Source organism: Macaca thibetana, chromosome 1, assembly GCF_024542745.1.
Source record: "Macaca thibetana thibetana isolate TM-01 chromosome 1, ASM2454274v1, whole genome shotgun sequence".
Taxonomy (NCBI): Eukaryota; Metazoa; Chordata; class Mammalia; order Primates; family Cercopithecidae; genus Macaca; species Macaca thibetana.
In genome coordinates, this window is record NC_065578.1 from 40,251,203 (window position 1) to 40,266,509 (window position 15,307).

At 38.0% G+C, this 15,307-nt stretch overlaps 1 protein-coding gene across 5 annotated transcripts in view; it reads right to left on the reverse strand.

Annotated features, from left to right (window-relative positions):
- SCMH1 (Scm polycomb group protein homolog 1) overlaps positions 1-15,307 on the reverse strand; it is a 221,711-nt gene that overhangs the window by 155,738 nt on the left and 50,666 nt on the right. For all 5 annotated transcript variants that reach the window (XM_050798501.1, XM_050798428.1, XM_050798387.1 and 2 more), the window contains exon 2: positions 13,470-13,599. In XM_050798501.1, the coding sequence (XP_050654458.1) occupies positions 13,470-13,482 (13 nt within the window). In that variant the 5' untranslated portion in view covers positions 13,483-13,599. The remainder of the gene's footprint in view (positions 1-13,469; positions 13,600-15,307) is intronic.

Below are 15,307 nucleotides of genomic sequence, written 5' to 3' on the forward strand. Positions count from 1 at the left end.
GGGATTGCTATTGTAAATGGGATTGTTTTCTTAATTTCTTTTCCGGAAAGTTCACTGTTAGTGTATAGAAATGCTGCTGACTTTTGTTAGTTGATTTTGTATCCTGCAACTTTACTGGATTTGTCTAATTCAAATGGTGTTTTGGTGCAGTCTTTAAGATTTTCAATATGTAAGATCATGTTGTCACCAAACAGAGACAATTTCATTTCACCCTTTCCTATTTGGATGTCTTTTATTTCTTTTTCTTGCCTAATTGCTTGGGCTAGGACTTCTGATACTATGTTGAACAGAAGTGGTAAGAGTGGGCATCCTTGTCTTATTCTAGATCTTATAGGAAAATCCTTCAACTTCTTACTATTGAGGACAAGGTTAGCTATGTGTTGAGGAACATTCCTTCTATAACTAATATATTGAGAGTTTTCATTATGAAAGGATGTTGAATTTTGTCAAATGCATTTTCTCCATCTATTGAGATGATCATGTGATTTTTGTCCTTCATTCTGTTATATGGTGAGTCACATTTATTCATCTGCATCACATCCCAAGGGCAAATTCCACTTAATCATGGTGAATGATTCTTTTAATATACTGCTGAATATGGTTTCTTAGTATTTTGTTGAAGATTTTTGCATCTATGTTCATCAGTGAGATTGGTCTGCAGTCTTCTTTTTCCTCTTACCATTCAGATAAAGGGAGATGTAGTCTTCTCTTGTCGTATCTTTGTCTGGCTTTGTTATCAAGGTACTGCTGGCCTCATAAAATAAATTTTGAAGAATTCCCTCCTCTTCAACTTTCTGGAAGAGTTTGAGAAGGACTGGTATTTGTTCTTAAGTGTCTGGTACAATTCAGCTATGATGCCATTAGGTCCCAGGCTTTACTCTGATAGGAGACTTTTAATTACTAATTGAATCTCATTACTCATAATTGGACTATTCAGATTTCTAACTGCTTTGTGATTCACTCTTTGTAAACTATATATTTCTAGCAATGTATTCATTTCTTCTGGTTGTTCAATTTGTTGGCTTATAACTGTTCATAGTAGTCTTCCATGATCCTTTGTATTTCTATGTTACCAGTTGTAATATCTCCTCTTTCAGTGAGTTTTATACTTTCATATGTTTTCACATTACTCATTAACGTTCTCTTCTGAATTCCCTTTAGCATTTCTTGTAAGGCTGGTCTAGTGGGGATAAATTCTCTGTTTTTGTTTGAGAAAGTCTTGATTATCCCTTTGTTTTTGAAAGACAGGATTGCTGGGTATAGCATGCTTTGCTAGCAATGTTGGTTTTTGTGTGTTTTTTCCTTTCAGGGTTTTGAATAATATCATTGTACTCTCTTCTGATCTGCAAGGTTTCTGCTGTGAAATCCACTGATAGCCTTAGGGTGCTTCCCTCACAGGTGACAACTCACTTTTCGCTTGCTGCTTTCAACTCTCTCTAACTTATAATTTGATTACAACTTGCCTTGGTGTGGATCTTTTTAGGTTCATCTTATTTGGTGTTCTTTGGACTTCCTGGATCTGGCTTTCTATTTCCTTCCCCAGGAAGAAAACGTAGGAAGTTTTCTGACGTAATTTCTTTGAATATATTTTATTTCTTCTCTTTCTGACATATCAATAATGCATATGTTGTCCACTTGATGGTGTCCCACAGGTCTCATAAACTCTATTTAAACTATCCTTTTCATTCTGCTTTCTTTTTGCTCAGATTGGATTTTTTTCAATGACCTGTCTTTGATTTCATCGATCCTTTCTTCTGCTTCATCGAATCTGCTGTTGAACACCTCCATTGAATTTTTTAGTTCAGTTATAGTACTTTTCACATCTTTGATGTCTATTTGGTACTATTTTATACTTTCTATCTCTTTGTCAAAGTTCTTAGTTTGTTCTTTCATTGCTCTTTTGACTTCAGTGAACATCTTTATAACCATTATCTTAAATTCTCTGTCAGGCGAATCACATATCTCTATTTCACTTGTGGAGATTTCTCTCTCTCTCTCTTTTTTTTTTTTTTAAATAGATTCTCTGTTCTTTGATTTTTGTATTAGCTTCTATGCATTAAATAAGAATATAACCTCTCCCCAACTTGTCAGACTGGCTTCATGTAGGAGAAGGATCTCACCAATCCATCCAGCCAAAAATTTTAAGGCACTCTCTAATCTCTGTGTTTATTCAGACTGCTGTCTCTTTTATGATGGTCCCCTCAAGCTTAGGATGTGCCACATTCTGTCAATACCCCCACAATACCATAGAGTAGGAGCCAGAATCTCTAGATGTAGCTGGAGATGTTGAGGTACTGAATGGGTTTTCCATTTCCTTCTATCTTCACAGTTGAGCCTGAGCATTTATGTCCCACTCTCCCTGCACTAAGCTAACGAGATCTGTGGCAAAAAACTGTACTCACATTCAGGTTGCACCCTCTGATCCTGGGGAGAAGCTCATAGAAGTGGTCCTACTGTACGTCCCCCTTTTTGTTTGCTGTGGTCTAAGGCTACTCAGGAATGCAAAGCTCCACTGATTCCCAAATCTTGTCCCTTGGGTGGAAGCTATAGAAGTTGTGGCACTTGAGGCATGACCAAACTCCTTCGAGGAAGAATGAGTAGCCTTGGATTTATCACTGAGATTAGCTAGAGGACTACTGTTTGTTTTCCCATCAGATCCCAAATGCAAGTTCATCAGAAGCCAGGCTGTCAAGTAGCCACTGGAAGTATGTGCTATAAGCCCCTTTTGGAGAACAAATGGGACCTACATGTTCCTACTTCCTTTCTGCACTGCTCATAAGAGGTATGACCTCTGAAGGTATTTGTATACCTATTTAAAGCCATCCCATTGTTCTGTGATCTAGAAAAACTCATCTATGCCTAGTCCCCTTGGCTCCCAGAGCTAAGATGTTTAGGATGTAATCCTTTGGGAGATAGCTGTAAAAGTTGGGGCACTCATGTGGACATATGCTTATCAGGGTGGTGTCAGGTTAATAGCTGTCTACCCCTTTAATTCCTCAATGCAAGTTATTTGGAAGCCAGGCTGGCAAGTAGTCACCAGAAGAGTATGTCATAAACCCCTTCTGCGGAAAAATCGGGGGCTACATTTTAAGCTTCTTCTCTGCACTTCTCCTGGGGAATAAAGTCCAGGGATGTGCTTCTGTACCCGTATAAATCTGCTGCTTTTTTCCTGCAGAGGTCTAGAGATCTGCATAGGCCAATCCCTTCTTCTCCCAGAGCTGAGAGGTTTAGGATGTAGACCCTTGGTGGAAGCTGTGTAAGCTGAGATATTCAATGTGTGGACAAACTCTTCCCAGGCTGGTGGCGGGTTAATATTTGACTGCTCCTAAACTCCCCCAATGTAAGTTAGTTAGAAGCCAAACAACCAAAAAGCTGCCGGAATAGTGTGTCATAAACTCCTTCTGGGGGCAAACAGGGGGCTTCATTTCTTAAGTCCCTTCTATGTATTGCTCCTGGGGGATGAAAGCTCTGAAGTGCTTAAGTGCCCATATCTAACTGCTGCTTTTTTCCTGTGGTCTAGAAAGACTTGCATATGTCTAATCCCCTTTGCTCCCAGAGTTGATGAATTAAGAACCAGACCATGAAGAATCTTAAGTTAGGATGCTATATGTGGGGTTAAAACCCTCCTCTCCATGGGGAGAAGTTGGATGTTGGGGCTTCCCTTCCCAATTTTATGGCACAATGCCCAGGATGGGGTCTGGCCCTAGTGTGCTTCAGTTTTTCCTACCCATTCGATGAGGATGTTTCCTCAGTTGCCCCACGGGTAGGAATTTTTCATCTAGTCTCTGACTTTCTCTGACAGAGAACTGATCCATGAATAGATATTTATTTGGTGCACCCATGGGTGGAGGGAGAGTCAGGAGTTTCCTATTCTGCCACATTGCTGATCCTACTATCAAGTACCTCCTTTCTAACAGATCATTTGCACCAGCATTCTTACTGCTCTATTATTTCCTATCAATGAAAACCTAAAATAAACAAAACCTCACACCCTTCTCTTAATCCCACACATATCCCTCCTATTATATTCCTCTATTTCTTTGCTCTCCTTCACAGGAAAACTTAAGAGTTACCTGCAGTTATTGCCTCTTGACTACCTCACAGTTATTGCCTCCTCACTACCCCATATTATCACCTCATTCAAATAGGGTATGTCTGCTCACCACTCCATTAAGATCACTTCCAAATTCACATTTCCAGAACTGGAATCTTAGAATCCCACACACATTCACATACAACCACCTGTAGGCCATCTCTACATGGTTATCAATCAGATATTAAGAACTTAACATGACTAAAACAGAAGGCCATCCTCTGTCATCTTGTTACTTTTCGTCTTCCCCAACCCAGTAAATGGCACCTCCATTACTTATTTGCATAGAAATTATGCATAAGTTCAGCAGCATGGACTTCCACATACCAAGGCCAATCTGGCGATGGCCATTGCTGAGTGTCCAATCTGCCAGCAGCAGAGATCAACACTGAGCCCCTGATATGGCACTATTCCCCAGGGTGATCAGCCAGCTACCCAGTGACAGGTTGATTACAATGGACTGCTTTCTTCATTGAAGGGACAGTATTTTGTCCAGCTGGAATAGACATTTACTCTGGATATTGATTTGCCTTCCCTGCATGCAATTCTACTGTCAAAACTACCAACTGCAGACACACAAAATCCCTTATCCACCATTACAGACAGCACTGCTTCTGACCAAGAAGCCACACAAAGAAGTATGGCAATGAGCTTATGCTCATGGAATTAACGATCTCAACATGCATCATCCTGAAGCAGCTGGCTTGACAGAACTATGGAATGGCCTTGTGGTAAAACCCCGTCTCTACTAAAAATAAAAAAAAAAAAGCACACACACACACACACACACACACAAAAGATGCAGTTACAGTGCCAGCTAGGTGACAGTACTTTTACTGTCTTCCAACAGCTGTATAATATACATTCTTTTCATCAGAACATAGAACATTCTCCAAATTAGACCATAAGTAAATCTCACCAAATTTAAGAGAACTGAAATCATATCAAGTATCATTTCAGACCACAATGGAATAAAAATAGAAATCAACAACAAGAGGAACTTTCAAAATCATAGAAATACAAAGAAATTAAACATGTTCCTGAAAAACCAATAGGTCAATGAAGAAATTAAGAAGAAAATTTTAAAGTTTCTTGAAACAAATGAAAATAGAAACATAACATACCCAAACCTATGGGATACAGCCAAAGCAGTATTAAGGGGAAAGACGGCTGGGTGCGGTGGCTCACGTCTGTAATCCCAGCACTTTGGGAGGGTGAGACAGAAGGATCACTTGAGCCCAGAACTTCAAGACCAACCTGGGCAACATGGCAAGACCCCATCTCTACAAAAAATACAAAAAGTTAGCCAGGATGGTGGTACATGCCTGTGGTCCCAACTACTTGGGAGGCTGAGGTGGGAGGATCTATTGAGAGGTTAAGGCTGCAGTGAGCCATGTTCATACCACTGCACTCCAGCCTGGGCAATAGAGCAAGACTCCATCAAAAAAAAAAAAAAAAAAAAAAAAAAAAAAAAAAAAAAAAAAAAAAGCTCTACCAAAAAATTCTTAGAACTGATAAACAAATTCAGGAAAGCTGCAGGACACAAAATCAACATATAAAAATCAGTGGCACTGAACCAACAATGAATTAGTAAAAACAACAACAACAACAAAACAAATCAAGAAAGCAATCTCATTTACAATAGCTATTTAAAAAAAAAAAAACCTACGAATAAATTTATCCAAGGAGGTAAAAGATCTCTACAAGGGAAACCACAGAACACTGATGAAAGAAATGGAAGAGGACACAAACAAATAGAAAGATATCTCATGTTCATGGATTGGAAGGCTTAATATTGTTAAAATAACCATACTACCAAAAGTCGTCTATAGATTCAATGCAATCCCTATCAAAATACCAATGATATTCTTCACAAAAATAGAAAAAAATTCTAAAATTTGTATGGAACCATAAAAGTTTCCAAATAGCCAAAGCAAACCTGAGCAAAAAAGAACAAAGCTGGAGGCATCACACTACTGGATTTCAAAATATATAACAAAGACATGGTAAACAAAACACCATGGTACTGGCATAAGAACACACATATATACCAATGGAACCCAGAATAGAGAACCCAGAAATAAATCCATGTATTTACAGCCAACTGATTTTTGAGAAAGGCATCAAGAACATTCACTGGGGAAGGGACAGTCTCCTTAATAAATAAAGTTTTTCTCCACTGGGAAATAAAGTTTTCTCCACTGGGAAAACAGGATATCCATATGCAGAAAAATTAAACTAGACCCCTGTACATAAAAATAAAACTAGACCTCTCACCATGTACAAAAATCAATTAAAAACAGATCAAGACTTAAATGAAGGCCTGAAACTATAAAACTACTAGAAAAAAAAACACAGGAGAAATGCTTCAAGACATTGATTTGGGCAAACATTTTATAGAGAAGACCTCAAAAGCAAAGGCAACAAAAGCAAAATTACACAATTAGACATCATGAGATTATATCAAACTAAAAAGCTTCTGCACAGCAAAGGAAACAATCAACAGAGGGAAAAGAGTGCAGAATCGGAGAAATATATGTAAACTATTCATCCAACAAGGGATTAATATCTAGAATATGCAGGGAGCTCAAACGACAGCAAAAACCAAAAAACTCCCCCCAAAACACAAAACAACAAATAATCTGATTTAAAAATAAACAAATGAGCTGAATAGATATCTCTCAAAAGAAGACACAGAAATGGCTAACAGGTATATGAAAAAATGCTCAGCATCACTAATCATCAGGGAAATGCAAATCAAAACCACAATGAGATATCATTTTACCCTAGTTACAGTGGCTACTACTAAAAAGACAAAAATAAATGCTGACAAAACTGTGGAGAAAGGGGAATTCTTATTCACTGTTGGTGGTATAGTAAATTAGTACAGCTACTACGGAAAACAGGATGAAGGTTCCTCAAAAATCTAAAAAGAATACTACCATGTGATCCAGCAATTCCAATACTGGGTATATATCCATAGGGAAGGAAATCAGTATGTCAAAAAGTTATCTGCACTCCCATGTTTATTGCAGCACTATTCATAATAGTCAAGATAAGGGATCAACCAAAGTGTCCATCATTAGATAAATAAAGAAAATATGGTATATACAAACAATGGGATACTATTTAGCCATAAAAAGAATGAAATTCTGTCATTTGTGGCAGCATGGATTAGCTTGTAGAACACCAGGTTAAGGAAATAAGCCAGGCACAGAAAGAGAAATACCACATGTTTTCAGTCATATGTGGAAGCTACAAAAGTAGACCTCATAGTAGACAGAATAGTGGTTACTAAAGGGAAAAAAGGGGAGGTAGGGGGACAAATATAAAAGTACAGCTAAATAAAAGAAGTAAGTTATAGTGTTCTACAGCACTATAGGTGACTATAATTAGAACTTATTGTGTATTTTCAAACAGCAAAAAGAGCGTATTTCTGAATGCTCCCAACACAAATAAATGATAAATGTTTGAAGCGATTGATATGCTAATTACCGATTCAATCATTACACATTATGTACATGTATTGAAATATCACACTGTACCCAATAAATATGTACAATTATGTTTCAGTTTAAAAATAATAAAAGACAAAACCAAAAAATCTCCAATTTTTTTTTTTTTTTTTAAGACTGCCACCTAGCTACTCTGGGTTCCTCACGCCTCTGAGTCAACAGGTAAAGAGGGAGTTGCGGTGTTGTTGCCTGAGGTGATTCATCCGGACTATCAAGGAGAAACTGAACTACTACTCCACAATGGAAGAACTGAAGAGTATGTCTAGAATACAGGAGATACCTTAGGGTGTTTCTCAGTATTACTCCACTCTGTGATTAAGGCCAATGGATAACTACAAAAACGCAATCCAGGCAGAACTACAAATGGGCCAAACCTTTGGGTCACCCTGCTGGGTAAAGAATCATGAGGTTCTTGCAGAAGGCAAAAATAAAAAAATAAAAATAAAAAAAAATACAGAATAGGTAAGTTATAAATACCAGCAATAACCATGTGACCAGTACAGAAACAACTATAATTGTTCTGAGTATTTCCTCCTTATTTCATTATGAATGTTTGTTTGTATATATACACATATTAAGCAAATATCTTTGCGTTCTTTCCTATCTTTTCTTATCATGTAACAAAACTTGTATTGACTTTATATCAATATTTAAGTGTTTTTAATTTTACATCATAATATTTAAGTTACAGACTATCAGGAGAAGAGTAAACGTCACTGAAGAACTTCACTTTCCTGGGGAGGGGGTTAGTGTGTTTTCGGTTGTATGCAAGATAGCTGTTTATGTTAGGTAGAATAATGACCCTGTTACTATCTTCATTTGGAGATCAAATATGGCTTTAAGGAAATACATATGGGTGCTGAGTTGAAAGGAGTACTTGTGATGGTTAACTTTATTTGTCAATTTAACTGGGCTAAGGAATGCCCAGATAGCTGGTAAATATTATTTCTGAGTGTATCTGTGGTTGTATTTCTTGAAGAGATTAACATTTGAATCAGTAGACTGAGTAAAGAATATTGCTCTCACCAATGTGTGTGGGCATTATCCAATCCACTGAGGGTCCAAATAGCACAAAAAGGTGAAGGAAGAGTGAATTCTCTCGTTTTGTGAGCTAGGATATCCATCTTATCCTGCCCTTAGACAATGGAGCTCCTAGTTCTTGAGCCTCAGATCCCAAGACTTACAACAGCCCCCTCTGCCTTCCCCACTGGTTTTCAGGTCTTTGGCACTGAAGGCAGAGTTACACCATCAGCTCCCTGATTCTTAGGTCTTTGGACTCAGACTAATGGCACCAGCTTACACATAGTATATCATGGGATTTCTCAGCCTCTATAATCCTGTGAGCCAATTCCCACAATAAATCTCTCTCTACCTACCTACCCAGCTCCCATTGTTTCTGTTTTGGGGGAGAACCCAACTACTAGGTCAAAATGAGTATTTTAAAACATAAAACAGATAAGGTCATTTCTCTTCTGAAGGACCTCCAATAGCTTCATACTCAGTTAAGGGTGCTTTACAAAGCCATGCAGGATTTGATTCCTGCCACCTCTCTAATCTTATCTGTTATGACTTCTCCCTTTTCTACTACATTCCAGCAACATTGGCCAGTTGTTTGCCTTCTCTCCTGGTTTTTACATCCCCTGTCTTTCTAGTAGCCTGCTATGCCTGTTTTCCTCTGAATCATTAGTAAAGATTAAAAACTAGATTAGGCTTTAAAATTACTGAAAAATATATTAGGGGATCATGATTAAATTTATGTTTAAAATTTTTCATAATTAGAAAACATATATTCTTAAAAATTAAACATACAATATATATTCCATTTACATACAAGTTTTTAGTACTATATTGCTTAAGTAAAGATGAGCTACCAGTATACACAAAATTGATTAAAGGAAGCCACAACAAATAGAAACCAGGTTGAAAGATCATCAGTAAAACAGTATTCAAAAGTAACCAATGCAATTTAAAAAAATTAGTCTAGCTTGGGCAACAGAGCAAGACTTGTCTCAAAAAAAAAAAAAAAAAGAGAAAAAGAAAGAAAAGAGGAAGTATTCCAGTAAAGAAAACAAAATCCATATTCAGTTATGCAGCAAAATGAACAAAATAACAAATAGTTAAGGGCAGAAAGGCATCAAATGGTTCAAAAAGTTCAGTGGCCCATGCCTGCTATCCCGGCACTTTGGGAGGCAAGGCAGGAGGATTCACTGAGCCCAGGAGTTCGAGACCAGCCTCAGCAACATAGTGAGACCCCGTCCCTACAAAAAAATTAAAAAATTAGCTGGGCGTGGAACCTGTGGTTTCAGCTACTTAAGAGGCTGCGATGGCAGGATTGCTTGAGCCCAGGAAGTCCAGGCTGCAGTGAGCCAGGATTATGTCACTGCACTCCAGTCTGGGAAACAGAGCAAGACTCTGTCTCAAAAAAAAAAAAAAAAAGAACAATGAAAAAGGAACTTCTAGCTTCTAGGAAGAAATAGACTCTTGGTACAAACTACTGAAACATGGAAAGCAGTACTCAAGAAAAAGAAACAAATGCATTACAAAATGTGTAATTTTTAATTACTGCCATAAACTACTCAGTGAATCAGGTAACTGTCCCTCAGTCAGGCAACTGTCCCAAAATAAAGAGAATACAGCACCTGACAGAATTCTACACATTAAAAAAGGAGCTAGTCACCTATCATGTTTTCAAAGTGTTCTAAGAATAATGGCCATGTTTCAGAGTATATTATAGTACACAGGTACTATTTAATAATCAGTTTCTATCTTTCTTCTCTGGCAGTCCCTATCCCAGTTAACACAACAAATCAGAAACCTGTAATCCCTCTTGCCCTCCAAATCCAACTGGTTATCCAATTCTGTCAGTTGTACCTCTAAAATAACCATCTCTTCTCTTTAATCTCCCCTGCCCCTATTCAGAATTTAGGATTTCATTATCTCTCACATTGATCAATAAAAACAGTTATTTAATTCCTTTGTCTGTTCTCACTGCTTTCCAATCATACATCAGTATTATTTTTCTAAAATACAAATCAGATAAAACATGTCACTAGCCCATTTAAAAGTCTTCAAGGATCAATCCCTAAACTGTATCCAGACATATATTCTTTCCAAGCTCATACAACTGTAAACTGCATCCAAACTCATACTCTTTCATACCTCTGGACCTTCCCCTTTTCTCTATTTGGGAAATTCCTATTTGTTCCTCACAGTCCAGGACAAATATTATTTTGTAACAGCTTTCTGGTGACAGCCCTAAACAAAGTAGTAGTGCCACCTCCTACATTTATGCCTGTCAGAGTGTCAGAGCTAAATAATCTTAAGCCAGTCAGTATTCCTAGAGTTCGGCACACAGCAAGCAGAAAAAAAAAAACAAAAAAAACAAAAAAAAACTTGTCTTTTTACTACATGCAGAACGTTATGCAATGAGAGAAAAATTATCCATATTAAAAAGTCAATATTTCAATGCACACTCTCATCAAAACAATTGTGACATAGAGGATGATACCTAGAAGCCAGATGGTAAGATATCAATTATTCAAGTTAATAAACAATAACTGAAAACAGGTAACTTAAAACTACAGATAGTATGTAATTTATATTTAGTTTTAGAATGTATTATTTTTTCTACTACAGATTTACCATTTCAGTCATGCTTTACCTAAGCTAATATTAAAAATGAACTTACCATTTTTAATGGGTACAGTTGCAGTTCTGCAAAATGAAAAAAGTTCTAGAGACTGATGATGGTGATGGGTGCACAACAATGTGAATGTCTTCAGTGTCACTGTACACTAATATTATTAAAATGGTATATTCTGTGTTAATGCATACTTCTTGAAATTAATTAATTTTAAAAAATAAACTTGCATTCCTGGGATGTCAGGGTCAGGGGAGGTTCAGAGGTTGCTGCACTGATTCCATTTCAGATTCAACTAATACTTACCATTACTATATATACCAGGCCCAGTGCCAGGTATTTTCATATATTCCACCTCAGGTACTATTAATATCTTCTTACAGATGACAAATTTAGGGCTCAATAAGTTAAACTGTGCCATAGAGGCAAAGAACCGATCAGGAAACAGCAATGAAAGATATGTAATAGTCCACAAAGGGTGTAAATCTGACAATTAAAAAACTGAATTGAAATAATGCTCTAAATCCTGCTTATGTTTAGATTAATTCATTCAACAAACATTTATTACCACTGTTTGCCAGTCATTATTCTAGGCACTGGAGATATATCACTAAACAAATCAGATAGAAAACCCCTGTTCTAGTTTACCTGCTACTAGAATGCTCACCAGGGATTTCACAAAATGTAGTCTTTTGATTGGAGGCATTCGACAAAGCATTCACTACAGGGAAGCAGATGTCAGAGAGAGACTTTCTGACAATGAGAATTGTCCGGTAGAGGACTGGTTATACACTAAAATGTACAAGCAGAAAAGCTGAATGACCACTTATCACCAAAGATGCTGAAACTTTTCCAAGCTGAGAGAAAAATTCACAGGTTATAAAGGGAGATAACTAGATAAACTCCTAAGACCCTATTCGACCTTGAAATTCTGTTTCACTAAGCATCAAACAATATTACAGGAGCTGAGATATTATAGTAGCAACTATCTATATTTTATGTGTGTGTATTTGTGTTTGATCACATGTGTATCTTAATTATGAACTATTTGCTAGTAAAGATTATGTCTTATGTTCCTTACTATCTCACATATCTAGGTCAATAAAATGAATCAATGAACGTAATATTATAGGTTTAAAGAGGGTAGCTTCCTATTAAATCTTGTACAATTTGATATTTAAATTCCATTTCCAACTTACTATTTTCAAAATAACACTCTTAAAATTTTTGATATTTCCATACTGAAACTGCATTCATCCATGCTTCAAACGAAAAATTCACTGACTATCTAAGTTCCAGCCCTGTGTTAGGTAATAAGGATTAAAAAAACAACAAGGCACCCTCTCTTAGTCTAGAAGACAGAGAGTTACCTAAGTGTGATAAAGTGTTATGACCTCCCTAGTAGCTGGAACTACAGGCTCACACCACCATGACTGGCTACGCTTCTGTATTCTTTGCAGCAATGGGGTTTCGCTATGTTGCCCAGGCTGGTCTCCAATTCCTGGGCTCAAGCAATTGGCCCACCTTGGCCTCCCAAAGTGCTGGGATTACAGGTGAGAGCCCCCATGCCCCTTCTTCTTTTTACCTTTCTAAATGTGGCTACTAGAAAACTTTAAACTACATAAGTGGCTTGCATTGTATTTCTGTTGCCACAGCGAACAAATTCATTAAATAATAGTTTCCTTTCTTAATAATTATTTATCATGTAGCCAAACTGTTACAGATTTTTTTTTTTTTTTTTTTTTTTGAGATGGCGTTTTGCTCTTGCTGCCCAGGCTGGAGTACAACAGTGAGATCTCAGCTCACAGCAACCTCTGCCACGTGGGTTCAAGCAATTCTGCCTCAGCCTCCCAAGTAGCTGGGATTACAGGCATGTGCCACCATGCCCGCCAGTTTTGTATTTTTAGTAGAGATGGGGTTTCTCCATGTTGGTCAGGCTGGTCTCGAACTCCCGACCTCAGGTGATCCGCCCACCTTGGCCTCCCAAAGTGTTGGGATTACAGGCATGAGCCACCAAGAAATATTTTTAACTATTTGAAAAGCAAAACTTCAAACCTCCTCTCCCAATCTGGAAAATTCATGCCAATGACAAAAATGACATCATGGCTATAAAGAAAAGGATAACGAGTAGTCTAATTAGTAGTGAGGAATTCCTTAAAGCCAGTCCTTGCTAGGTCTCTTAATCCCTCTTACTTCCAGGATAAGGTAAAAAGATACTTACCATTAGGCTGCATAGTCAATGGACTAAAAACCGGTCTAGGAGTTAAGAAGTTTGGGATTTATCCCTGGATCCACCAATACCTTGCTCTGACATCTGACAAGTCAGTTTCTCTGTATGCTAATTTCTCCATCTGTAAAAAAGGTGGGTGGGGAGGAAGGAGAGGAACATTTATTACCTGTAAAGTACTGAGATCTCTAATTATTAACAAATTAGGCTACATTATAAGAAAAGTAGAAAATTTAGATACAGATTTTTTTGCTATTAGAATATCCTGGAGTTGCAAAGTACGTTACAGCAAGTACCACAGGTTGAATTTAGCTAAGCTTCTATATTCACAGAAATAAAGAATACAGATATTTGCTACATTTGGTCCCATGCAAATATTAAATTTAGTTTCCAGCTAACCAGGCTAAGCCAGAATATCAAAAGCCACTAAAAACCTATTAACATTGTGTTATGCGCTGAACTGTGTCTCCCCCAAATTCATACGTCAAAGCCCTACCCCCCAATGTGACTACATTTGGAGACAGGGCATTTAAGGAGGTAATTAAGGTTAAATAAAGTCATACAGGTGAGGCCCTAATCTGATATAATTGGTTCCTTTAAAACAAAAGGATGAGACATGAGATATCTCTTTCTCCCACACAGAAAAAAATGCCACATGAGGACTCAGAAAGAAGGTGTCATCTGTAAGCTAAGGAGAGAGACCTCATCTCTAGCCTCTCCTGCCAGCATCTTGACACTGAACTTCCAGCCCCCAGAAGTTTGAGGATATAAATTTCTATTGTTTAAGCCACTCAGTCTGTGGTATTCTGTTATGGCACCCCAAGCACATGGTCACAGGACAAATGGGACTGTAGCAATTCTTTGGGAGTACCTCAGTTCCCCTAAAGAACTTTCACTCTTTTCTTTATTACAGTCAGAGTGGTAGTAAAGTAGAACAAAAACAAAGTAAAAACAAAACAAAACATACTGAATTTGACGTTAAAATTTTACCCTGATTTGAATCTCAACTCTATCTTGCCTTAATGTTTATTTTCCCTTTAAGTGTTAGGCAGGTAACTTGGCTGGACACGGTGGCTCACGTCCGTAGTCCCAGCACTTTGAGAGGCTGAGCCTGGCAGATCCTTGAGGTCAGGGGTTCAAGACCAGCCTGGCCAACATGGCGAAACCCCATCTCTACTAAAAACACAAAAATTAGCCAAGCATGGTGGCACATGCTTGTAATCCCAGCTACCCGGGAGGCTGAAGCATGAGAATCACTTGAACCCGGGAGGCAGAGGTTGCAGTGAGCAGAGATCATGCCACTGCACTCCAGCCTGGGCGACAGAGTGAGACTTTGTCAAAAAAAAAAAAAAAAAAAAAAGACTTTAGGCCAGTAACTTAACTGAATCTCAGTTTTCTTATTAGTCAAATAGGAACAATAATCCCAATGCTACCTGCTTCACTGGGCTGCTGTAAATAACAAACAAAAAATGGCTTTGAAAGTGCTTAACGGCTGGGTGTGGTGGCTCATACCTGTAAGGAGGTTAAGGCAGGAGGATCACCTGTAATCCCAGTATTTTAGGAGGCTGAAGTGGGGGGGATTGCCTGAACTCAGGAGTTTGAGACCAGCCTGGGCAACACAGTGAGACCCCATCTCTACAAAAAATTTTTAAAATTTAGCTGGGCATGGGGTACATGCCTGTGGCCCCAGCTACTCAGGAGACAGAAGTAGGAGGACTGAGTTGAGCCCAGGAGGCTGCAGTAAGCTGTGATCCCGCCACTGCACTCCAGCCTGGGCAATAGAGATCCTGTCTCAAAAGAAAAAAACATAAAAATAAAAAGTGTGCAATGTG